Source organism: Branchiostoma floridae, chromosome 13 (genome assembly GCF_000003815.2).
Source record: "Branchiostoma floridae strain S238N-H82 chromosome 13, Bfl_VNyyK, whole genome shotgun sequence".
In the NCBI taxonomy this organism is placed as follows: Eukaryota; Metazoa; Chordata; class Leptocardii; order Amphioxiformes; family Branchiostomatidae; genus Branchiostoma; species Branchiostoma floridae.
The window spans coordinates 19,382,151-19,408,776 of NC_049991.1; the positions used below are offsets into that span (position 1 = coordinate 19,382,151).

Here is a 26,626-nt window from a genome sequence, read left to right on the forward strand (position 1 = left end):
AGTCATGTACATATATCATGTATGTACAATACAGCAACAATATCATGGCTGCATGAAGTATCAACTACTTGCTTTGAAAGAAGTGATGACCAGCAATGGCTGAATGAAGTCGCGACGCCGCCCTGCTTTGCAAAGACCTGTCCGCTATACACTCGAATCCGTCTAAAGAGTCATGTACATGTATGTACAATACAGTAACAATGCAATGGCTGCATGAAGTATCGACTACTTGGTTTGAAAGAAGTGGTGACCAGCAATGGCTGAATGAAGTCGCGACGCCACCCTGCTCTGCAACGGCCTGTCTGCTATACACTCCAGTCCCTCTAAAGAGTCATGTACATATATGTACATTATCATGGATGCATGAAGTATTAACTACTTGGTTTGAAAGAAGTGGTGACCAGCGATGGCTGAATGAAGTCGCGACGCCGCCCTGCTTTGCAAAGACCTGTCCGCTATACACTCCAGTCCCTCTAAAGAGTCATGTACATGTATGTACAATACCAGGGCTTGAAATACTTTTTTCTGCATACCTGCACTGGTGCAGGTAACATTGAAAATTACCTGCACCAGACAAATTTTACCTGCACCACTCTTAATTTAGGAAATATGGATCATACTAAAATTTTTCAGGAACAATTGCTATTTTCTCTCCTATACTTTATAGGTCGTAACATTCAATGCAGCTAATAACAATCCACATACACTTACATCATATGACATGTATTTATAAAACCCAGTACATGGACCAGTGCAGGTTATGTGCAGGTAGACACCAGAAATACCTGCACAGCTCCAATTTCACCTGCACTATAGTGTATATGCAGGTGGTATTTCGAGCCCTGAATACAGTAACAATACAATGGCTGCATGAAGTATCAACTACTTGGTTTGAAAGAAGTGGTGACCAGCAATGGCTGAATGAAGTCTTGACGCCGCCCTGCCTTGCAAAGACCTGTCCGCTATACACTCCAATCCCTCTAAAGAGTCATGTACATGTATGTACAATACAGTAACAATGCAATGGCTGCATGAAGTATCGACTACTTGGTTTGAAAGAAGTGGTGACCAGCAATGGCTGAATGAAGTCGCGACGACGCCCTGCTTTGCAAAGACCTGTCCGCTATACACTCCAATCCCTCCAAAGAGTCATGTACATGTATGTACAATACAGTAACAATATCATGGCTGCATGAAGTATTGACTACTTGGTTTGAAAGAAGTGATGACCAGCAATGGCTGAATGAAGTCGCGACGACGCCCTGCCTTGCAAAGACCTGTCTGCTATACGCTCCAGTCCCTCCAAAGAGTCATGTACATGTATGTACAATACAGTAACAATATCATGGCTGCATGAAGTATTAACTACTTGGTTTGAAAGAAGTGATGACCAGCAATGGCTGAATGAAGTCGCGCCGCCGCCCTGCTCTGCAACGGCCTGTCCGCTATACACTCCAGGCCCTCCAGGTGCAGACGTCCCGTAGTGCAGGCAAAGTTCTCAAACCTCACCACCTCCCTCTCGTTCAGGCACCACTGTCCGAACGGCCAGGGGAGGTCCGTGGGCGAGAAGAAGTAGACGTCCCGCATGCCCCCCTCCCCGGCGCCGCAGAGATACAGCCGCCCGTCCAGCGCCACCAATCCCACTCCTGACACCACGTTGTAGGGAAGCACCACGCCCGGCTCCCACTTCTCCTTCTCGGGGTCGTACATCTCCATGGTAACCTGGCCCTGCCACGCCCCCACCGCGTAGATCTTTCCGTCGAGAGCCGCCACGCCAGCCTTCATCCGGGCAATGGACATGGGCGCAAGCTCGGTCCACGTGTCGGTCGCGGGCTGGTACCTGTGGTAGAAGGATACTTTTATTCAATTTTACCTTGTATGGGTACGGGTGTGTCGACTTCCCTTGGCTCGTCTGGCTTCCTCACAGGTAGCTCATAAAAACCTCGCCCAATGTCTGGATACAGGCTACATGGAAGGAATTTCTATGTACAAGTCACAGCCATCGTTACTGTCAACAAGTTTCTGATGAATTAAAAGCAAGTTTCTGATCAATAATATAAAACCTACATGGTTATTGCTTAACTCTACTTAGAGCTTTATTTCTGTAGTTATTTCTGTAGTTTAACTAACACTTATATATGGCGTACCTGATCGTGGACGTGGTGACCACACGCCTTGCATAGCCACCTAGCACATAGATGCAGTCGCCCACCGTCACCGCAGTGTGCCCGCTTATTGCGTAGGGCAAAGGTCGCGCTGCATGCCAAACGTTCGTGTCCGGGTCGTATCTCTCCACCGCCGCGATGTAACCCACGAGAAAGTTCTTCCCGCCCATCGCGTAGACGCTCTTCCCCACGCTCGCCATGGCAAAGTTCGTGCGTATGTCGCGCATGGACGCCTTCTCCAACCACACGTTGTGAACCGCGTCGTAAACGAAAAACAACCGACAGGGCTTACAGTGTCCGATGGCGTTGGCGTCCTCAACGTTTCCCCCGCCGACATACAGTTTCTGGTCTTCCGTGACAACAGCACAGGCATTCGAGGCGCTGTAAGGCAGCGGCAGGCGGTATTGTGTCTTGGCGTGGGGGTTGTAGGCTATACAGACGCTCCGGTCGGGAAAGTCTTTGTGTGGGTCTCCGCCCAAGAACAGGATGGTGTTGCAGCCCTTCATGCCGAACCTCAGATCCGTCGTGAGCCCGAGAGATTCGGCGTATGCTGCGTTACCGTCCACATCGTCGTCCCAGCCCCTCACCTGTACAGCAGCCTCGCAGAGCTTCAGGGTCTCGGGACAGTCCTTCACCAGGCTGTGGGCTCGCACCTTCAGTGAGAGAAAGATATGGTTGATACAAATGTGCAAATTAAGTTACATGTGATGGGTCGTTCGGTGTAATATAACCAGCTGCTGCCGCGCGGGCGGTTATACCGGCTATATAGATACAGATACAGAAGCTGGTGTGTTACACCGAAGGGCGGTTATACCGGCTATGTAGATACAGATACAGAAAGAATTGATGACGTAAGAAAACTATTTGTACAACAAGCAGAGATTTCATAATATCATAGTCAATGCGCCTTTACATTTTTGCCAAGTTTGTCTCAGTCTCAAAACTGCAACATTATCCAAAGTACGCTCACTATTCCCACACCTACTCAAAATTTCCAATCAATCTTTTTAAATCTGCACACCCTGATAAATACACTCTCTTTCTACTGCCTTTTACCTCTTCAATCATAGTCAGGTTCCCATTTACATGTATACACCTGGGTGGAGTGTTGCATAGTTACTTTTATGTGGTAGCAATTAATAGCCTGCCACGAGAGTGAGAGAGGTAGCAATTAATAGCCCATTCCGTTAATGCAAGAGCCTGATCATCCCACAACCAACTGGATGCCAGGTAAGACTGTGAAAAGTTTTGGGGGATTTCTGTGAATAGTTAACTTCTTCCAGAGTGGCAGTGTGGACATTGACAGGTTCACCTCTGACCTCTCCCCATTGCTTTTCAGTAAACTAGATTAGTTCATGCTTTAAACTTTCTGTCTACCAGTTGTGTAGGTTTTGTTCTTTTACATTTCATTTCATCGTGTCTGTGGAAAGCGGACTCCATGCCCAGAATAGTGTTAAAACCATGTAACAATAGTGCACATGTTTCAGCACTCACCTTCTCCTGTAGGTACTGGGGATCTATGAGGTAGTAGCGCACATGTTTCAGCACTCACCTTCTCCTGTAGGTACTGGGGATCTATGAGGTAGTAGCGCACATGTTTCAGCACTCACCTTCTCCTGTAGGTACTGGGGATCTATGAGGTAGTAGCACACATGTTTCAACACTCACCTTTTCCTGGACGTACTGTAGATATATGAGGTAGTAGCGCACATGTTTCAGCACTCACCTTCTCCTGTAGGTACTGGGGATCTATGAGGTAGTAGCGCACATGTTTCAGCACTCACCTTCTCCTGTAGGTACTGTGGATCTATGAGGTAGTAGCGCACATGTTTCAGCACTCACCTTCTCCTGTAGGTACTGTGGATCTATGAGGTAGTAGCGCACATGTTTCAGCACTCACCTTAGTATACGTAGGTACTGGGGATCTATGAGGTAGTAGCGCACATGTTTCAGCACTAAACTTCTCCTGTAGGTACTGGGGATCTATGAGGTAGTAGCACACATGTTTCAGCACTCACTTTCTCCTGTAGGTACTGGGGATCTATGAGGTAGTAGCGCACATGTTTCAGCACTCACCTTCTCCTGTAGGTACTGGGGATCTATGAGGTAGTAGCGCACATGTTTCAGCACTCACCTTCTCCTGTAGGTACTGGGGATCTATCAGATAGTAGCGCACATGTTTCAGCACTCACCTTCTCCTGTAGGTACTGGGGATCTATGAGGTAGTAGCGCACATGTTTCAGCACTTGGTCGGCCACGAGCCCATCGGCCCCCGTGTGCTCCAGCCACCTCATGGCGGCCTCAAACACATCCGACTCCGCACGGACCTCCAGCGAATCGTCAGACACGAGCTCCACCAGCTGTTCTACTCCCAAACTCAGGAACTCCTCTCCCTCACTCACCTGAGAAGGAAATAAATCCATTTGTGGGGTCAGGTGGGATAACAGTAGGGTGTTTGGCCATGAAATGAGAGATCCTGGGTTCAAATCCAGCAATATATATGATACAGATCTTGTTCACTGGAGAAAGGTGCTTGATTTACATTACTAATTACTCACATGTTAAAGAACCCACAACACTTAAAGAATAGAGAAGGGGTCCTTCTCGGTGTGACTGGATCAAACCTACTAGACTGAAGGTCAATAGATAAATAAATAAACCTTACAGTCTAGCCTCCACCACCACCACCCCTTTGCTCTTGATTTACCCCATACTTTGCCCCTGTCTCACCTCCCTGATTCGGAGTTAATTGGGGGTGTTTAGTCTGAATAAAAAAGTTCAAGTTGCCCGTAAATCTGCGCGGATGCTTAGGGGTGGTGCCCATCTCCATTTAGCCCTTAGGCCACACATCTGTGCAAGCCACTACAGCAGGGAGCTGGTCCACTGGTAGTAATTCTAAGCGATGTGTGTTTAACATGCTCTTCCTCATTAGTGCTGAGTGGTAAGTAGAAAAAGCAGCATGTACCATTTCTTAAGTCTTTGGATCGAACTCACAACCTGCCGAATGCAAGGCGAACACTCTACCCACTCGGCCATTGCACCGGTCAGAATTACTGAATACATGCATGTACATCCGTGAACAGTTTCATCAGGTTGGTACGTCACTGAATAAAGAGACTCTTTTTACACAACCAATGCTTTATTCTCACCGACGTTTCGGTGACCGTCTGTCACCTTCTTAATGTTATGGATGTATTACACTCCTTTACGTTTGGGACCGCATTGTAAATATGTGCATAAAGCTGTCTGTACATATGTACTTTTCGTTTTGTGACCGCATCTGAACTGTGAGCAGCAACACCTGTCCTGCAGTACAATGTGAACCAGTCAGACTTGCCCTGAAGAAGGGGACAGACGGTCACCGAAACGTCGGTGAGAATAAAGCATTGGTTGTGTAAAAAGAGTCTCTTTATCGACATGCATGTACAGTAGATGAAACAAACCTCTGTGAAGTTCCCCCCCAGCATCCACTTGGCGGCGCGCGTGAGCCGCCCGCAGTTGTGCGTTCCCGCCAGGAAGTACAGCGAGACGCAGTTTGCCGTTGTCAGGAACCGCAGCAGCCACTCCTCGCACGCACGCTGCAGGTTACCGATCTGGAACAGGTCAGCGGCCTGGAGAAGGGCCTTCACCTCCTGATGAGAATAGGAAAAAAAAGTATTATGGCACCAGGTCCTGGTGGAATTTTTATACACGAATAAAAGATGCCATCTACATCACATACAGTCAAACCTGTATTAGGGGCCACCTCTACAGAGGGGCCACCTGTCCATAGTGACCACTTTTTGTCGGTCCCTTGGGTATTTTATCTACAAGTTACCACCTCTATACAGAGGCCACCTGTCTATAGTGGCCAAATTTGTCCGGTCCCTTGAGTGGCCGCTATAGACAGGTTTGACTGTATTTACAATCATCTCCAAACAGAGACGGTGGACACCATCTACTTTTTGCAACACTGCTCACTAAATCATGTGTGCTATCTACATAACATGACTTAACAGAAGCAGTGGATTGTCCATTCCTTGACAAACACTTGGGTCAATCAGCTGTCAAAAATTGATCAAGGTGTCTGTGCAGTACACCTTCATCACGGTATGGCCAAGTCTTATGAGCTCATAATTTGTATGGATCTCCCCCTCCCCCCTGGGTCCTTGCAGAATAGGCGGAGCAACTCCTGAAAATTTGTACTACTAGGTACATGGTTCACATGTTTTGTCCTACATGTCATGAAAATATAGAAGATGAATTCCACTTTGTTATGAAATGTCCTACCTACAGTAAAGAGAGAGAAACATTGTTTAAGAACATTAGAACCAAAACACACATCTCTCTTACTGGTGCAGAAAACGATATTTTCAATATATTGCTCTCATGTTCAACTCATATATCCGTCTACGTAGGCCAGTTTCTTCATAATGTATTCCAAATGCGAGACCAGATTACTCATACATAATTGTACTGTTATCAATGTTTTGTTATTGTTTTGTATGTAGCCTCTTAGTACTATTGTCTGTATAGCTATTAGTTGTTATTGGTTGTCATACATTGTTCCCTCTGCGATTGCTGAGCAATAAACTCATTCATTCATTCATTCATTCATTCATGTTTTCATGAGTCACTGATTCTAGAATTATTCCATTAACTTTGATACCCAGACCTGTATGATGTCAGGAGTGAGAGAAACCGTCTCAGTGTAGATACATGCATGTACATGTAGGTCAGGGGAAAAAGTGTTCCGACTGCAAAATTTCAGGTTGCACACTGCACTAAGCAAAATGGTTGCATTTGAAGTATGGAAGATAAATGTTGTTACCCTTTCTTTCTTTTGTTTTTTTCGTTTTTGAGGCTACCAACTTCAATTTGCTCTGAAGACTTTTGTAGCCTAAATAATAAGAAAGTTTGCTGAAGATTTTTGTAGCCTATATAAGAAAGTCGTGCAAAGTGCCTTCCCCAAGGGCACAAGACTGGTGACACGACGGGGTTTGAACTCAGGACCTTCTGGACCTGAGTCAAACGTGCTGCCGATTGCACCATGCGGTCCCACCAACCCCCCCCCCCCCATACCTGTATGCTGTCAGGGGTAAGAGAAACCGTGCCCGTGTAGATGTTACATGTACCCATACCTGTATGCTGTCCGGAGTGAGAGAAACCGTGCCCGTGTAGATGTTACATGTACCCATACCTGTATGCTGTCCGGAGTGAGAGAAACCGTGCCCGTGTAGATGTTACATGTACCCATACCTGTATGCTGTCAGGGGTAAGAGAAACCGTCCCAGTGTAGATGTTACATGTACCCATACCTGTATGCTGTCCGGAGTGAGAGAAACCGTGCCCGTGTAGATGTTACATGTACCCATACCTGTATGCTGTCCAGAGTGAGAGAAACCGTCCCCGTGTAGATGTTACATGTACCCATACCTGTATGCTGTCAGGATTGAGAGAAACCGTGCCTGTGTAGATGTTACATGTACTCATACCTGTATGCTGTCCGGAGTGAGAGAAACCGTGCCCGTGTAGATGTTACATGTACCCATACCTGTATGCTGTCCGGAGTGAGAGAAACCGTCCCCGTGTAGATGTTACATGTACTCATACCTGTATGCTGTCAGGAGTAAGAGAAACCGTCCCCGTGTAGATGTTACATGTACCCATACCTGTATGCTGTCCGGAGTGAGAGAAACCGTGCCCGTGTAGATGTTACATGTACTCATACCTGTATGCTGTCCGGAGTGAGAGAAACCGTCCCCGTGTAGATGTTACATGTACTCATACCTGTATGCTGTCCGGAGTGAGAGAAACCGTCCCCGTGTAGATGTTACATGTACTCATACCTGTATGCTGTCCGGAGTGAGAGAAACCGTCCCCGTGTAGATGTTACATGTACCCATACCTGTATGCTGTCAGGAGTGAGAGAAACCGTGCCCGTGTAGATGTTACATGTACCCATACCTGTATGCTGTCAGGGGTGAGAGAAACCGTGCCCGTGTAGATGTTACATGTACTCATACCTGTATGCTGTCCGGAGTGAGAGAAACCGTGCCCGTGTAGATGTTACATGTACCCATACCTGTATGCTGTCCGGAGTGAGAGAAACCGTGCCTGTGTAGATGTTACATGTACCCATACCTGTATGCTGTCCGGAGTGAGAGAAACCGTGCCCGTGTAGATGTTACATGTACCCATACCTGTATGCTGTCCGGAGTGAGAGAAACCGTGCCCGTGTAGATGTTACATGTACTCATACCTGTATGCTGTCCGGAGTGAGAGAAACCGTGCCCGTGTAGATAAAGTCCAGGAGAAGCGCCATGATGTCCTGGTCCACACCGTGGATGGCGACCTCTTTCTGCCGGGCCTCGTGCAGCCCGCCGGTGAACATGGCGTAGAAGTACCTGCAAAATCAAGATGGTATTAAAGTAAAACCTGATAAAAACTACCTATGCTTACCGATTGATTGTAAAATTAACATAACTACCCTATATAATGATATATAAAGCTGGTGTGTTACGCCGAAGGGTGGTTATACCGACTATATAGATACAGATACAGATATCAATGGTTTGATGTATCCCAGTGTTGCATTCTTATCTTCTCTACTTCTATGCGTAGCGCTCCAGTAAACATGGCGTAGAAGTACCTGTAAAATCGGGAGGGTTCATTTCAAAAATCCTCCCTTAATCAATAATTCCAATGAAATCTTTCTTTCTCATGAGCTAAATGCTAAAAATATGGTCTAAGACCTGAAAAAAAACTGATGCACAGACAGTCAAAGTACAAACTTTTGGTGAAGAGCTCCAAATTTACATGCTCACAGCAATAAAGAAAAAAAATAGAAACTTGAAGGGGACAGAACATTCTTGTGCGGCTTGTATCTATTCTACAAACCTGGTGTGTTATGTCAAAAGTGGTGTGATATGTTTTACGAGTTATACCTATAAAATGAAAATAAACATTACGGGCTTGCAGCGGCCAGGACATTCCTGTGCGCGGGAAACAGCTGCCCGTCCACCAACAGCGTCACGTCGGTGAGAACTCCGGCGGTCCGCATGTCGTGTAGGCCGCGTACGATGGCCGGGAGATGCGTCGAAGACTTGTCGATGTCCACCATCTTTAGTCACTCTCCTACAACCTGAAAAGAAAGATGGCAGTCAGTTTGTGTAATGTGTAAATGCGTTTAAGTTCGCGGGGATTTAATTTCGTGGTAGCGGGAAAAGGACTTTTCGCGGTGGATTTAAGTTTGCGGTAACACGATAGACTTCAGTCTAATACCATAATAGAAAAATGTTCGCGGTGGTTTTAAGTTCGGGGTGAAGTAGTCACCATAAAAACCGCGAACATTAATCCACCGTGAACATTTCTGCATTTATAGTACTTCGGGGAGAGACCATAAACATAGGCGGTGTGGCTAGCAAGGTGTGGTTGGGAGGGCTTGCACCAGAAAGTTATCCCAGCCCGCTCGATAAGGCTGTGTGGAAGTGGGAGTTCAGAGGACAAGTGTAGCGGCATGTTTAAAAAAGTTAAAGTTAAACCCTTCCCGAGCCAAGATGGCGCATAGGGCGGTGCCCATCTCTGTTTCATTAGCCCTGGGCAACACACAACGCAATCACTACAGCAGGGGGCTAGTCCACTGGTAGTGGTGTGTGTTCAACTTCCATACTCTTTCCCGAATGCTGAGTGCTAAGCAGAGAAAGCAGCATGTACCATTTTTGAAGTCTTTGGTATGACTCGGCCGGGATCGAACTCACGACCTTCTGAATGCAAGGCGAACACTCTACCCACTAGGCCATTGCACCGGTAGCAGCATGTTAACTCAGCCTGGTACATAAAGTTTTTTTTCCATTTGCCATAATATAATGGGACCACAAATGTTATCATGATCATGGCAAAACAAACTAAAAACAAAAAGCACACTACCCCCACCCCCAATAAGAAAAAAAAAACAAGGGCAGGATGAGGTACTAAAAGTGGTAAGGTAGGTAATTACATGAGAATTATTACACTCCGTCTAGCACTTTTTGCGCTTAACTTAAGAGAAACAGACACCTGTTGGGAGGGGGGCATCCGTAGAGACCCGTTTTTGCGTAACACTTTTAATTACACCTTATGAGTAGAGCTAGAGTTGAGTTATGCGCCCTAAAATTACATTTGAATGCAGTCTCACCTTGGCTAATGTCTCTGGAAGTTTGGTCGCATTAGCGCTGTCCTGAACAGTGGTTTCGGCGCTTACAAACAATGATTTCTCTCATAGTATAGTAGCAAACGTTACAGCAAACGTTGCGCTCGAGTACTTCCGGGTTTGGTATTTCTAATCCTGATGACCCAAATATTCCATCAGTCACAATGTTTCCGCTTGACCGTTAGACCACAACTGTTTTCAAAGCAGTTCTTCTTCCGTGTCTTTGAAAGCTACTCTTGTATGGTTCACATTTGCCTATAATACTCCAAAACTAACAGAAAAAAATGACGTCACAGAAAAACATGAACGTAAAAAGATTGACGCGGGTCGTTGTCCTCATATGACATTTGACCTGTCAGCTGACGGAAGCTTGGAAGGGGAGTGATCCTCATTTCACACATTGAAGTGTGGATAGTGAAAACAATTTGCTTTGTTCCGGCTCTACAAATATTCTAAACCTTTTAGGGCGAAAGCGTCGAATCTTAGAGCTCTCCAGGACCAAAAGCAGCCTATTGTCTTGTCGGACATTAGCTGTAGCTTTGTTTTGTTTGTTGGTTTATGGTCCGTAGTCGAGTGAAACTCGTGATCTGTGCGATGCTGCTGTGTGTGAGTGCCGTAGTCGGGTTTGTGCTGACCCTGTACACACCCTCCCCAATCCTGGGTGTGGAGCGTCAGAAGGACACACACTACGGAAGACAAGGAAACAACCAGGTAAGGTCATGGTGATTTGATTATAATAATAACTTTATTGCACAACAATTTCTTTAACTTTTTAACAACAATTTTACGAGGTAATATCCACTGGTGACACCAAATTAAAGTCATTTAACTGGTGCGATCGTGCCAGGAAAAAAAATGTTGCAACTCACACGTTCTCGTGAGACCACAGTTATCAAAAGTTACATTTTAGGATACCGTTACTGTATATAATGTATTGTTGTTGTTGTTGTTGTCGTCCTCGTAACATCTATCAATACGTTGACGCGGTCTCTTGGTGCTGGGTAACACATGGTTCGTTTTTTAGTTAATTGTGTCACTTGGTTTTATTTACTCTTGGTAATTGGTGACCTGGAGTAATACTTGGTTGATCAATTGACTATAACTGCCATGTCACTATTATAGATAACAAAAGCAATTCTCAGTTGTAAAATGTTAAATGCTGTTAAATGTGTTGCTTAATTAACTAATCAACCATAGCTAATTGATCAACAACAGCCCCCATATGCACCAACCCGGGACTCCCTTGACCTGGCCAACCACCGCCCAGTTGGTCTGACGATGCAAAGTTCATTACGATAACTTACCTAGTGAGTTGGATTGGTTAATTAGTTAATTAACTTATCAACCATAACCTATTGATCAACATCATCCCCAATATGCACCGACCTGGGACACCCTTGATCAGTGGCTGCTGCCTGGCTGGTATGACAAGGCGAAGTTTTTCACATCAACTTTGATTAGTTAATGCATTAGTTAATTAACTTATCAACCATAACCTATTGATCGACTTCAGCCCAGATACGCACCGACCTGGGACTCCCTCGACCAGCGGCCACTGCCCAGCTGGTACCATGAGGCTAATTTCTCATATTAACTTTGATTAGTTAATGCATTAGTTAATTGACTTATCAACCATAACCTATTGATCAACAGCAGCCCCGATATGCACCGACCTGGGAGTCCCTCGACCAGCGGCCGTTGCCCAGTTGGTATGATGAAGTTCTTTATGATAACTTACCTTGTAAGTTGGATTGGTTAATTAGTTAATTGATTTATCAACCATAACCTATTGATCAACAGCAGCCCCGATATGCACCGACCTGGGACTCCCTCGACCAGCGGCCGTTGCCCAGTTGGTATGATGAAGTTCTTTATGATAACTTACCTTGTAAGTTGGATTGGTTAATTAGTTAATTAACTTATCAACCATAACCTATTGATCAACAGCAGCCCCAATATGCACCGACCTGGGACTCTTTCAACCACTGCCTGGCTGGTATGACAAGACAAAGTTCTTCACGTTAACTTACCTAGTGAGTTGGATTAGCTAATTAGTTAATTAACTTATCAACTATAACCTATTGATCAACAGCAGCCCCGATATGCACCGACCAGGGAGTCCCTCAACCAGCGGCCGTTGCCCAGTTGGTACCATGAGGCTAATTAAGTAATTTCTCATATTTACTTTGATTAGTTAATGCATTAGTAAATTAACTGATCAACCATAACCTATTGATCAACAGCAGCCCCGATATGCACCGACCTGGGAGTCCCTCGACCAGCGTCCGCTGCCCGTTTGGTATGATGAAGTTCTTTATGATAACTTACCTTGTAAGTTGGATTGGTTAATTAGTTAATTAATTTATCAACCATAACCTATTGATCAACAGCAGCCCCGATATGCACCAACCTGGGACTCGCTTGACCAGCGTCCGTTGCCCAGCTGGTACCATGAGGCAAATTTCTCACATTAACTTTGATTAGTTAATGCATTAGTTAATTAACTTATCAACCATAACCTATTGATCAACAGCAGCCCCGATATGCACCAACCTGGGACTCCCTCGACCAGCGGCCGCTGCCCAGCTGGTACGATGAGGCGAAGTTCGGCATCTTCATGCACTGGGGCGTGTTCTCCGTCCCCAGCTACGGCAGCGAGTGGTTCTGGTGGGACTGGAAAGGTACAGCGACTCGCTCTGACCGAGGGCACACCAGTCTTATTCCTTGGGTCGTGCGTAACGTCTTAAAATGAAGAACTTTGTTTGTTTGAACCTTTGTTTAATTATGAAAGCTCAAATCTGCCTCCTTGAGGCATGGGTCAGACAAACTTGACCCACGAAGATGAAAAAATTATGCTCCGATAACTGCATGATATTACCCCATCAAAATGTGACATTGGCTTACTACTATAGACAAATATAAGTACACCAATACTGCATTTTTGAAAAATTGGATTTGATATTGCAATCAGTTTCTGTCCTGAGCTCTAAGAAATCAGAAAAAAGACTTTCAAAATTGCTAAGTGTAAAATTTATTACTCACTCAGGGAAGATTCAAGAACTGCAACTTATTCTTTATTAGATGCATTACTTTAAAGATTTTCTTCACTTAGTCCCTTCCATTGATGCTTGAGGGCTGGGGACTATTTTGGCATCCAGTATCAGCCTCCTCCACTCCCTCCTGTCTCTGTGAGACACTTGGAGAACACTCTGCCAGTGATATGCCCATCAAGTTGGTTGACACAATCTTTTTTAAATTTCAAAGATTGCAAAAACTTTCGACAACCAGATTGGAACCCAAGGAATGAAACTGGTGTGCCCAAAACTTAAGGTTTGAAACACATCATCTTACGTGGTGCCTTCTTGTGCTCAGGTCCACTACGAGCCTACGTGGGAGTCGATAGACAGCCGCCCCCTCCCAAGTTGGTTCGATGAGGCCAAATTTGGCATCTTCATCGTGTGGGGCGTGTACTCGGTTCCCAGCTACGGGTCCGAGTGGTTCTGGTACAATTGGAAAGGTACACCGACCAATTGAAAAACTCGCTGCTTTGCCCACAAATTTGAAACGAAATACAAATGACTTTTCAATGGTCTGAGCTTTTTTCTTGTAGATATTTGGACAAAAGACTGATTAGTATAATTTCTTCCTTCTGAATTTCATTAATGTAATCAGACAGTAAAATTGTGAAATCGGAGCACAGAATCACAGACCGTATTTCTTCTTTTAATTCAAATTTATCCTTGAATAAATTCATAAATAAAAATTCACAGGCACAGTCAGTGTGGCAGCAGCTGAATGATCTGTCATGCCTACACTGTAGCCTTTGCACTTAAATCTGTAAGGAAGTGTTTAAAGCTTTCTAAGAATGCTCCTACTCTGTACTTGGTGTCAATCAGTTCCACTGTACTTGTATGATGTGGTTATCGGGAAAAACAAATTTTTGATCAGACACCTCAGTCCTCGGTTGACAACTCTGGTACTTAAAGGTATTCATGACAATATTTCTTGTTTTCTGAGCTGATGCGTAATAGTCGGTAGATCTACCAGGCTATTAGTAATTTTGTACATTGGCTAATTTACAGTCAACCTGTGAAAAGAAAACACAGCAAACAAATGAACAGCAATGAGATTGAAATGTGTACTGATGTCATGAATTGTACCAGGTTGACAACCTGATGCTATTCAGATGGCTGACTGCACATACATGTAGTAATGACTATCTGCAGTAGGATTTCTGCCATTGTTTTGCTTTGCTGATAAGGCAATATTTTTGCATTAATGATGTACCTATAATGACATTATATGATAACTTCTTCATGTTTTTTTATGATATTATGTTACCACTGTAACGGTTGTAGTAGTGCAACCTTAGAATTTGCAAAAAAATTGTTATATTTTAAGAATTTCAAAGTTAATCCATTTGTTGATTCCAGGTGCACATGATCAAAACTTCATAGACTTCATGAAAAGGAACTATCCACCAGGTTTCCGCTACGCCGACTTCGCCCCCATGTTCACAGCAGAGTGGTACAACCCGTTACAGTGGGCAGAGGTCCTACAGGCATCAGGAGCAAAGTAAGGGGGCCATTCCATTTACTGTGCGGGGGGATAGTGAGGAAGGGACATAGTGGGGACAGAACGCAAAGTGTAGGCATTCATGCAGGGTTCAAGAAATGTTTGATTATGGAGTGTCTTGTCTGTTTCATGGTCTTATTGTTGAACTGTATGTACCTGATGATATTGATAAAAGTTAGCCATCCAGGTAAACAATGTTTTCAAGTTAACTCAATCTCTACAACTGGGTAAGATTTGGAGATAATACTTCTGGACATGACATGTCTGGACATGACATGTATCATGTCACTCTAAGTCTTCAGCATTACTAGAATGAACTGGTAGAACAAGTCAATACTTGTACATGAGAATTATAACCAGAAAAATGGAGATATCCTATCTGCTTGCAAGTCAAGAATCCTTTGTGACCCGTGATGGCATCCTCGATGTCCATGTTCAAGGTTCATCTTAGCCCTAACACAAGTCTGCCTGTTCCACAGGTACGTAGTTTTGACCTCCAAACACCACGAGGGCTTCACCAACTGGCCCTCCAAGTACAGCTGGAACTGGAACTCCGTGGACAACGGGCCCCACAGGGACCTGGTCGGTACGTTTTTTTTTTAACGAGTTTGCTCAGTGCAAGGCCATAGACCACAAGGCCATAGGCAGTGGCGGCGGCAAAATATGTTGGGGGGGCGTCGCACCCCCCAAAAAATCAAGCTGAAACCTTGTGTGTTTTTTTGATGATGGAAATTTTATAAAATCAAGCTAGTCTAACAGCATAGTTTATTACCTGAAAATGCAAGAAATGGCGTTTCAGAGAGTCCCGATTTCAAAATTTTGCCAGACCTCCCTTGTGACGACTGCGTCTTCGACGCAGGACAATATGTTGCGGGAGCGTTGCTCTGAAAAATCTTTTAAAATTTAATCTTTTAAAGATTTTAAAATTTTCTCCGGACCTCCCTAGGGATGACTTACGCCTCCGGCACTCACAACGACAATGTGAAAATTTGTGCGTGGTAATAGGTCATCGCCCTCAAACATCTTTTTCTTTGATTTAGCATAGTCTGCAAGCAAAACTTGTCCCTCAAAATACAGAAAATGTCATTTCAGAGGGTGCAGATTTCGAAATTTCCAAAGACCAACCTTGCAACAGCTCGCACCTTCGGCACTCGAAATCGTGAAAATATTTTGTGGGCGTCGCCCTCGCTAAAACCATGTGTCTTTCTAACAGAATTGCCATCAAACTTAGCTTAGTCTGGCAGCAAAATTTGCCCGTCAAAACGCATGAAATGCCGTTTTAGAGGGTCTAGATTTCAAATTTTCATTTGCGACGGGTAGCGCCTTCGGCGCTACGTAAGCGCGTGCCGCAAAATTCTGTCAGTAAAAGTTCGCCCCCCCAGATGAAATTTCCTGCCGCCGCCTCTGATAGGCCATAAGGCGCCAAACTACGCTCGCTGTGGCAGCATCTCTTCTCCCTAAGTCAGAAACATCGAGCTTCAGCAAGTTCGACTAACTGACTCAATAGGCGAAGCAGGGGTTATGAGGCTGCTCGGGAAATTCCCTACCCCACTTACATGTAGCCGGAATGGTTTGATCCACTCACACCAGGAAGGTCCCCTACTCTTTTCGACAAGTGTGGCAGGTTGTTTTAATAGTTTTATGTGCCCGGGTGCCCGTTTACTTTAGCCTAGGTTGTTCATGATACGATGATATTTAAAATAATGTTCACAACTGGAACTCTGTGGACAGCGGGCCTCATAGGGACCTGGTTGGTACATTCACTTGGATTGGATGTAGCAAAACACAATCTCAAGCCGGCTTCACTCCTCTGCTTTTGATACCATCTTATGCTACCGTAGGATCTGCTTGGAGATTAACTGAAAGTATGAGAATGACGAAATGTCTTTCCATTCCAGGTGAGCTAGCCATGGCCATCAGGAACAATTCGGACCTGCACTTCGGGCTGTACTACTCCCTGTTCGAGTGGTTCCACCCGCTGTATCTCAGGGACAAGCAGAACAAGTGGGCAACACAGGACTACACCAAGGTAAGTACTACTCCCTGTTCCACCTGCTGTACCTCAGGGACAAGCAGAACAAATGGGCAACACAGGACTACACCAAGGTCAGTACTACTCCCTGTTCCACCCGCTGTACCTCCAGGACAAGCAGAACAAGTGGACAACACAGGACTACACCAAGGTCAGTACTACCCCCTGTTCCACCCGCTGTACCTCCAGGACAAGCAGAACAAGTGGGCAACACAGGACTACACCAAGGTCAGTACTACTCCCTGTTCCACCCGCTGTACCTCAGGGACAAGCAGAACAAGTGGACAACACAGGACTACACCAAGGTCAGTACTACCCCTTGTTCCACCCGCTGTACCTCAGAGGGACAAGCAGAACAAATGGGCAACACAGGACTACACCAAGGTCAGTACTACTCCCTGTTCCACCTGCTGTACTTCCAGGACAAGCAGAACAAGTGGACAACACAGGACTACACCAAGGTCAGTACTGCTCCCTGTTCCACCTGCTGTACAGTTTGTACTTCCAGGACAAGCAGAACAAGTGAGCAACGCAGGACTACACCAAGGTCAGTACTACTCCCTGTTCGAGTGGTTCCACCCGCTGTACCTCCAGGACAAGCAGAACAAGTGGACAACACAGGACTACACCAAGGTCAGTACTGCTCCCTGTTCCACCTGCTGTACTTCCAGGACAAGCAGAACAAGTGAGCAACGCAGGACTACACCAAGGTCAGTACTACTCCCTGTTCCACCCGCTGTACCTCAGGGACAAGCAGAACAAGTGGACAACACAGGACTACACCAAGGTCAGTACTACCCCCTGTTCGAGTTCTTCCACCCGCTGTACTCCAGGACAAGCAGAACAAGTGGGCAACACAGGACTACACCAAGGTCAGTACTACCCCCTGTTCCACCCGCTGTACCTCCAGGACAAGCAGAACAATTGGGCAACATAGGACTACACCAAGGTCAGTACTACTCCCTGTTCCACCCGCTGTACCTCAGGGACAAGCAGAACAAGTGGGCAACACAGGACTACACCAAGATCAGTACTACTCCCTGTTCCACCTGCTGTACCTCAGGGACAAGCAGAACAAATGGACAACACAGGACTACACCAAGGTCAGTACTACTCCCTGTTCCATCTACTGTACCTCAGGGACAAGCAGAACAAGTGGGCAACACAGGACTACACCAAGATCAGTACTACTCCCTGTTCCACCTGCTGTACCTCAGGGACAAGCAGAACAAGTGGACAACACAGGACTACACCAAGGTCAGTACTACCCCCTGTTCCACCTGCTGTAGCTCCAGGACAAGCAGAACAAGTGGACAACACAGGACTACACCAAGATCAGTACTACTCCCTGTTCCACCCGCTGTACCTCAGGGACAAGCAGAACAAGTGGACAACACAGGACTACACCAAGGTCAGTACTACCCACTGTTCCACCTGTTGTACCTCAGGGACAAGCAGAGCAAGTGGACAACACAGGACTACACCAAGGTCAGTACTACTCCCTGTTCCACCCGCTGTACCTCAGGGACAAGCAGAACAAGTGGGCAACACAGGACTACACCAAGGTCAGCGTGGTCTCACACCACAGTTGTCAAATTAATGTAGCCTTTATGCTATCCTTGCTTAAGGATTAGGATTAGGTCAGAAATTTTTTTTTAGATTTCTTTTGTTCACACTTATGTACCATGTACAATATTGTTATAATTGAATATAATTCTATCCTTGTCTTATCTCATTGATATTGTCTTTGTCACACACATCCCAAAACATAATCTTCTTGGCAAAGATAGTTATACAATGTATGTTAATGTTGTACCATCCATAGGATGTAGGCCTTGCCGAGCTGTATGAACTTGTGAACGCCTACCATCCAGAGGTGGTGTGGTCGGACGGGGACTGGGAGGCACCCTACACCTACTGGAACAGCACCAACTTTCTCGCATGGCTCTACAATAACAGGTGCCAATCATTCTGTTTCATTCATTTTATTTCATTTGTTTGCTGTGTATGCCTTTTCCTAAGTATGTAGAAACGAACTTGCTTCCTAGAAGTCTGCCTAGTTTGTACTTGATCATGACGCAGGTCCCACTGTTCACCCATCCTACTAATGAAGATCAAATTAAATGAACTTGTGTCTTTCAACACAGGCCAATCAATGCCCAGTAATATAACAAGTTCCATATTTGCCAATAAGCATAATGAGCATGGAGTATCAAGTTTGCGGAGACAAGTGCAAAGGACCGTGCAACCTGGAGACTTCTAACGAAGAGGAGCAAGGGGCCAGTCCCTGGCCTAGGCACTTAGGCAGTAGACAGACAGTATTGAGCGCCAGCTGCAACAATGCTCAGAAAACTTGACAGTGTTTGTTTTTGTGTTGGGATAACAGTTTCTTCACATGTTTGGTTGGTAATAGGTTTTCATATTCTTGATGGCTGATAGTTCTCATGTCATCTATTAATCATTCTCTTATGCATGATAATTTTTGTTTGTTTTGTGCCCTCAGCCCTGTTAAGGACACAGTGGTGACCAACGACAGGTGGGGAAGCGGCATGTTATGCCACCACGGAGGGTACTACACCTGTTCAGACAGGTATAACCCAGGTGAGCATCCACACTAGATGGCCTTGAACATTACTTACAGCTACTTAATCATAGAAGTTGTGTCAACTGCTGCCATGCCGTATGTCTGCAAAGCTGGTGGTTATGCTGAAGGGTGGTTATACCAGCTATATTAGGTACATAATTATACAAAAGCTGAATGTGTTACACAGAATGATATCGTTAAACTGGCTGAAAAATAATATATAGATACAGATACAGAAGCTATATATTGACTGTTATACCAAAGGGGGGTTAAGAATAAGGAGGAATAATTTTGTTAGAATCATAGATTATGTACCAGTAAAGTTTGTAACTGCTTGAATCAGAATGGGTTCTTTACATTTGTCAGATAGACTTTATCACACTCTTTTCGAACTGTCCAGGTGATCTGGATAAGAAAGTCAACCCCTGGTTATGAACCGGGACGAGAGGGATACAAGCTTAGCCATGTTTGGGATTGTTTTGTCACTGCGAAAGCGCCACCTACATCGGCTACATATTGCCGTAAGAAGCAGAACTACAGTTAGAAGCTCTGACGAAGGTGTCTGAGAGACATCGAAACGTAAGCAATGTAAGTCCCTGCTGGTTGTATAAAAAGAATTCTCCTATATCCCATGCCCAGGTGTCCTGCAGAAGCACAAGTGGGAGAACTGCATGACGATCGACAAGAAGTCGTGGGGGTTCCGCCGCGAGGCGACCTTGGCAGACTACCTAGACATGGATGACCTTGTCAAGATCTTGGCGGAGACAGTCAGGTCAGGTTTCACACTTGACCTTTGACCTTCACTATTGACCCTTGACCTGCTAAAGCTCCTGTCATACATTCAGGACTTGACCTTCAGACACATAGTGACACAGAATGGCTGAGTGGTTAGAGCTAAAGGTCACAAGTTCAATTCTTGGCACTCTGGTCTTGACGTTGTGATCTGCAGCTGGCCTGCATTCATTATCATCTTGTCCTCTTGTTTGAATTGATTTCTTCATAAAGTCATCAGACAAACTTGACATAGATTGGTCTTCTGACTATACTCTTAAAGGGACATAATGTAGAAATATGGCGCCAAAATTTCAAATGTTCTGAACTTAAAGATTTCAAGTCAGACTGACATTTGTAACTTATTTCCGACTTATCTGCGTCATTTTATCACATTTGTAGCGCTAATTAACAACGCCAAAGTAAGCCCCGAACAAATTCACATACTTCCGGGTAGCCTACCCGGAAGTATGTCAGTTCTAGACTTCCGAATCGACCGTTGCGGTCGCAGATCATTTGAGCTTAGCGGGGACTTTCAACAAACTTCAGTAACGATTCGAGCGAACCACCGAACACGTTCTAGAGCGCGCCTTGGTTCGTCGGAGAGTTGGATAAAATGGCGGACAACTCAAGCGGCGATGGGAAGTGCGCATATTTCAAGACGTCCTCACGGCACTACAAAGCCGTATCAATACGTTGTAAATATTGCTGTGCAGTGTAATAAGGTAGACTCAACTCATAATGCAGAAAAATGACCGAAAACAGTAACTTTATTTTTTACATTATGTCCCTTTAAGCTATTTTTCAATGGTTTATACATGAAGTATATGTAGCATCTGTCTTCTCTTTCACGACCAGTGAAATATGAACTCAATTGTTCATGGAGTAAGCATGAAATCTTGAGTTCATTCCAGCTAACCTTCAAGGTCACCTTGACTTCCAGTTGTGGAGGTTTATAAATACTGTACATAGCATCTGAATATGTCTTCTCTGTCTTGACCAGCATGAAATTTTATTTGAGCTCATTCGAACTAAACTTCAAGGTCACCTTGACTTCTCCAGTTGCGGAGGAAACCTGCTGATGAACATCGGACCGACTCACGACGGTCGCATCGTGCCGATCTTCGAAGAGCGCCTGCGGAGCATGGGGAAGTGGCTGAATGTCAACGGGGATGCCATCTACGCAACCAAACCATGGAGGGCGCAGAACGACACTCGGGAACCAGGCGTCTGGTGAGATATAACAATATATCATATTTTGTTGTCGATTTATTTACTTATTTGAGCTTTACCATGTGCACAAACAAAAATGGTGGGGAGGCAAAAACAGATGAGAACATATACAATAATAGACACAAGGATAGATATAATGACAATGAATGATACCAATGGTACTAAGATAATATTAATAATAATTATAATAATGTTGACAACAATAAGAACAAATAGAAACAAATGTATTATAGAAATGATGGTAAAATGAAATATCTAAAAAGGTTTACCGTTGGGACATTAACAGTGGGTAAGCCAAGTGCATACATTTTCCCAAAGGAGAAAACAAATTAATTGTTTTGCTGGTGCATCCTTTTTCTTTCTTCCTCCTAGCACAAAAGGGTTATGGAAAAGGCTTGGCTGTCTACCTGGGCTGTGTATCATGTCAGGCTACTCAGATAACCCCATTCAAAGCCCCAATTCAAACTATAAACTCAATTTTTGGGGTAACATAGAGTCATTGTTTTAAAAACTGTGTATTTAGAGATTTTAGGTCAACAATGTGGGTTTCAAATGTCAACATTTCAAAGATATTGCAGTGAGAAACTACCTTCCATCGACTTAACGATCCCCAAATAGTAAATACCCTATTTATAATCATGCAACGGATAACAGTTACCCTACAGATGAAGGTGAACTTACGTTATATCTTTTGTTAAACAGATTCTTAGCGAGAAGAAATCAAATTCACGTAATACACTCGGCACAAAAAGTTTGGAATATCAACTTTGGTATATCATATTTCTGTTATTTATGCATCAATTTCAATGTATTATATATCAATAGAAAGCTTGTGTGATTTTCTTTCCTATGGTATCAAACTTATTATGATTGTAAACACATGAAACGAGCACAAGGCCTGCTTACGTGAGTGGGTCACGAAAAAAAAGTGCCCAAATTCCCCTAATTCTGTTCAACACTGTATCGTCCTGTTGATATTGGCGCGAGTGTCACTGGTTCAATCAATCCTCTTTTCACCTCACATTTTGTATACGGAACATACAAGGTTTCAGTACACTTGAGCAGAGTTCATCTGCCCTTTCGATAGTTGGATGGCAGCGTGGATGCGGCAAGGAGAACCGCACGCTGACAAGGCAAGAGTAACTTTCGGCATTTGGTGGTGGAGGCAGCGTCATGGTGTGGGGCGGTATAACCGCCATAGGAAAAACAAGACTCGTCATCATTCCAGGCAAATTAATGTGGTGACAAATAGGGACACCATCCTCCATCCAATAGCAACATTCTACCTCTTCAATATTGGACCAAATACCATTCTGCAAGATTACAACACCAGTCCACACAGAGCAAGGACCATTAGATGCTGGAGCACAGTCTTAGGGTGGAATAGCCTTCCTACGGCTTATGGCTAGCACTCGATTGATCACCTCTTGCCATGGTTCAGATTTTTTGCTTAATAGTAGATTTTATTGACATGTCCTGTTTATTCAACTTGCCTTCATTCACAAGTCAATACTGACGGTAAAAAATGAGCGATTAGAGTGATTGACTTTAGTAGGGTAACTTTGGCACTTTATCTTTGTGACCCACTGAACGTAAGCAGGCCTGGTGCTCGTTCCATGAATTTACACTCATAAAATACTCTACTCAGATATGCTAAAAAGAAACTTGGACGTTCTGTATACCAAACGTTAGGTGATAAAAGGATTGATTGAATTATTGTCACCCGCGGCCATAACAACAGTTGAACCGGACGATACAGTTTTGAACAGAACGGGGGAATTTGGGCACTTTTTTTTCGTGACCCACTCACGTTAGCAGGCCTAGTGTATATTCCATGAGTTAACAATGATAATGAGTTTGATACCATTGGAAAGAAAATCATGCAAGCTTTCTATAGATATATAATATATTGAAATTGATGCAGAAACAACATAAATATGATCAACCGAAGTTGGTATTCCAAACTTTTTGTGCTGAGTGTAGAATACAATTCTTGTATTGTTTAACCCTTGTCCTGCGGGCCCAGTTATATAACCGGATGCACATGTTGTGCCTGTGTGCGGTCCGGTTATTTAACCGGTTGGGGGTATTCCCCACAGGAACCTTTGTGGCTTCTGTACGGTAACCAGGAACAGCTGGGAAGAAGATGGGGGCTGCATGAATGGGGTCAAGGGTCAATATCCTGGTTGCGCAATCAATCCCAGAGCTCTTTGCGGGCATAAATTATGTTAATGAGCCAAGATGGCCGACTGTCGTCTGCAGATATGTTTTTTTCATGTTTTTTTCGTGTTTTGGGGCATAAATTCTTAGTTTAGTCGCTAAAATGTCAAAGTTTACTTAGAAACAAGTGCATAAGGAGCCTTTCCCCACTGATTCTGAGGCAGAACATCCAATTTTGGGCAAGAATGGTGAAGAAATGCTGCCGAACATGAGAAAAGAAGATATGCACGTGAACTTTACCATTTTTATGGAAAATTACCCCCCACGCAACAGGAAACGAATTAGGACAGTCTGTTAAGCTGCAAATTCGTCCTTGGTTACTTTTGTGGAGGTCATTAAGTACCTTGATGTGGCAAATAATTAGTGACAGATGGAGCTGATCATATGTTACATTATTCTATTGAACAGCCTTTTCAGCACCCAGGACAATACCTAGCCATAAACTCACCTGTAGTGATACCTGGGTAATTTTTTTTGCTGCATGTGTGGCTCTGATGTTATCAGTATGTCATAGGAATGTTGTAGTGTTGATACTAAGATTATTTATAAAATTCAGGTATTATTAATACAAAAGTTTATGAAATTAACTTGTTTTATTGATTTATTACCCTTGCATATCATTTTTATGACTCAGGGTAAAACTTTCAAGACATAACTTAAAAGTAGAGACTCTCAGCTTTCTATTGATGTATAACATTATAGGGTTACTTAAATGCAAAGTAACTAGAAAATAGCAAAGTAAAAGCATTTCCCATACTTTGAAGAGAGTCAAAAGTCCCCAGCACAGGGAGGGTATATGGGTAAAAAATTGCCAGCAGGACAAGGGTTAACATATTTCATGTATCTGTTGTGGCAACCTGTACTTAACCCAGTGGATATGTAACTATGTACAATAAAGGTCTTCATTCATTCATTCATTCTCCTTTGTTTGAAAGGTACACTTCCAAGAATGACAGCGTCTACGCCATCGTGCTGGATTGGCCCAAGTCCGGACAGCTGACCCTCGGGGTTCCGAGGTCATCGCCCACGACTACGGTCACAATGCTGGGCTGGGCAACTCCGCTGAAGTGGGCGGCAGTGTCAGGCGGAGGGATCACGGTACAGATGCCGACTGCTTTGCCTAACCAGCTGCCGTGCCAGTGGGCATGGGTCATTCAGATGAAGGGGGTGATGTAGGGCTTTTCCATGGTTTTCTAAAATTCACTTGTCCTATCGGGAAAGCACCTTAAAAATTTACTTGCCCAAACCAAATTTTCACTTCAAATGTCACTTTTATATGCATTTTCACATGAAGCAATGGAATGCTATATTCTATTGTTGCCTCTTTTCTTTTTCTATGTTGACCATTGCTTGATGCTGTGACTGTGAAAACTAATGGGAGGATCGCGGTACAGATGCCGGCTGCTTCGCCTACCCAGCTGCCGTGCCAGTGGGCGTGGGTGATACAGATGAAGGGGGTGGCGTAGGGCTGGCTAAGGAGTACAGCTGGCCAAAGGGAGTCATCATGATCAACCTAAGCCAAACACACTCCTAGGCCAGCTTCACTCCTCTGGCAACTTTTGATAATGTCTTATGCTACCGTAGGATCTGCTTGAAGATTAGTGATGCAGGACTTTTCTTGCATAGCCTGGTATCCAGCAGTATACTATTAGACCACAGGCACTACTTATACTTATATCAAAGAGATTATCAGACTTCTTATTATAGGCCCTGGTCTCTCTTGTCCTCTCTGCAGACAGAAGAGACTTGGGGGCTATAAAAAATACAGCTTGATACCAGGCTATTTGTTTCTAGGCCACACTATGGCTGGTATTAGTATATAGGGGTGCCAAAACATTCTTACAAATGATATGTTGTCAAAAGCAAAGGCATAAAGCACTATGCAAAACTATACAAATCTTATGAAAACCGGATGGAGCGTAGGAATCTTATCAAAACCAAAGGCTTTTTATCCAAACAATACAAACATAATGACGAACACACCAAGCTCTAGATAAAAACATACAAATCTTATGAAAATGTACAGAGCACTATGCAAAATGTACAAATTTTATTAAGAAGAATCCATTTTTTTCTTTACTGCAACAGCACAAAAATATTGTAGCATTTTTTTTAAGACAACACAATTTTCTTGTCAAAGTTAATGATAAGAAATAGCAACTGTACGCTCGGATAGAAGAAAACCCTGATCTGGTATCAGGCTTGTACATGTACTTGTATATGTGCAGTTAGAAACCTAACTGTTTGACAAATTGCAAAATCTTGTAGTTCTTGTGATGTTTGCCCAGTTTTGAAAGATTATTAGTTTCCGGAAGATTGATTAAATCTTTATACACATTTTCACAATCATATAACATATAGTTGTTAGTAATTGTTGTGAGCTATTAGGTACATGTATATGTTACGCTCATCATCATCATCGCGGGCTGCTTGCCCGGACCAAGTCCACCCTCTCCTTCCAGTTACGCTAGTTCACCATTATCCACGAGGTAACCTATATCCGTTCTACTTACAAACAGGGAATTTAGGGATATAAAGTTGATGGGCAGTGGTTTTAAATGCATTTTTTGGTAGGTATTGCAGTTTGAAACTACCTGCCCTCAACTTAATATCCCTAAATGCCCTTGTCTTGAATACAACGGATAAAGGTTACCCCGCGAATAAAGGTGAACTAGAGTTCAATGCAATTAACAAACAAATTTGAGGCAGTCTCACTATATAGTGCTAGATAAATGTAAATGGATGTTACATGTGGCATAGAGTATGGTTATGTTGATTTCTTTTTCACTTTAAACACTTCTGGACTTTATGCATTGAAGGAGCAACTGAGTAAAAAGTATGTTATAAAATATACTTCTTGATGTAATCGGATATAA

General features: G+C 44.0%; 2 protein-coding genes across 5 annotated transcripts; one reads left to right on the plus strand and one right to left on the minus strand.

Annotated features, from left to right (window-relative positions):
- Nucleotides 1-856: 856 nt before the first annotated feature.
- Nucleotides 857-10,575, minus strand: LOC118429135 (kelch-like protein diablo). Of its 4 annotated transcripts, XM_035839540.1 has the most exons (7): nucleotides 10,321-10,575; nucleotides 9,116-9,288; nucleotides 8,407-8,551; nucleotides 5,609-5,797; nucleotides 4,358-4,567; nucleotides 2,148-2,818; nucleotides 857-1,840 (listed from the first exon to the last, which is right to left on the minus strand). In XM_035839540.1, the coding sequence occupies exons 2-7, from the start codon at nucleotides 9,265-9,267 to the stop codon at nucleotides 1,366-1,368; spliced, it is 1,842 nt and encodes a 613-aa protein (XP_035695433.1). In that variant the 5' UTR covers nucleotides 9,268-9,288; nucleotides 10,321-10,575; the 3' UTR covers nucleotides 857-1,365. The 4 variants fall into 4 exon arrangements, with proteins under 4 accessions (XP_035695433.1, XP_035695437.1, XP_035695436.1 ...); XM_035839544.1 differs by lacking the exons at nucleotides 8,407-8,551; nucleotides 9,116-9,288; nucleotides 10,321-10,575 and adding an exon at nucleotides 8,112-8,398; XM_035839543.1 differs by lacking the exons at nucleotides 8,407-8,551; nucleotides 9,116-9,288; nucleotides 10,321-10,575 and adding an exon at nucleotides 7,286-7,502.
- A 112-nt stretch (nucleotides 10,576-10,687) lies between these two features.
- Nucleotides 10,688-26,106, plus strand: LOC118429136 (alpha-L-fucosidase). Its single transcript, XM_035839545.1, has 10 exons — nucleotides 10,688-11,046; nucleotides 12,869-13,016; nucleotides 14,769-14,910; nucleotides 15,390-15,496; nucleotides 16,809-16,939; nucleotides 18,768-18,901; nucleotides 19,446-19,543; nucleotides 20,166-20,298; nucleotides 21,360-21,530; nucleotides 24,686-26,106. The coding sequence occupies exons 1-10, from the start codon at nucleotides 10,894-10,896 to the stop codon at nucleotides 24,924-24,926; spliced, it is 1,458 nt and encodes a 485-aa protein (XP_035695438.1). The 5' UTR covers nucleotides 10,688-10,893; the 3' UTR covers nucleotides 24,927-26,106.
- The last annotated feature ends 520 nt before the right edge of the window (nucleotides 26,107-26,626 follow it).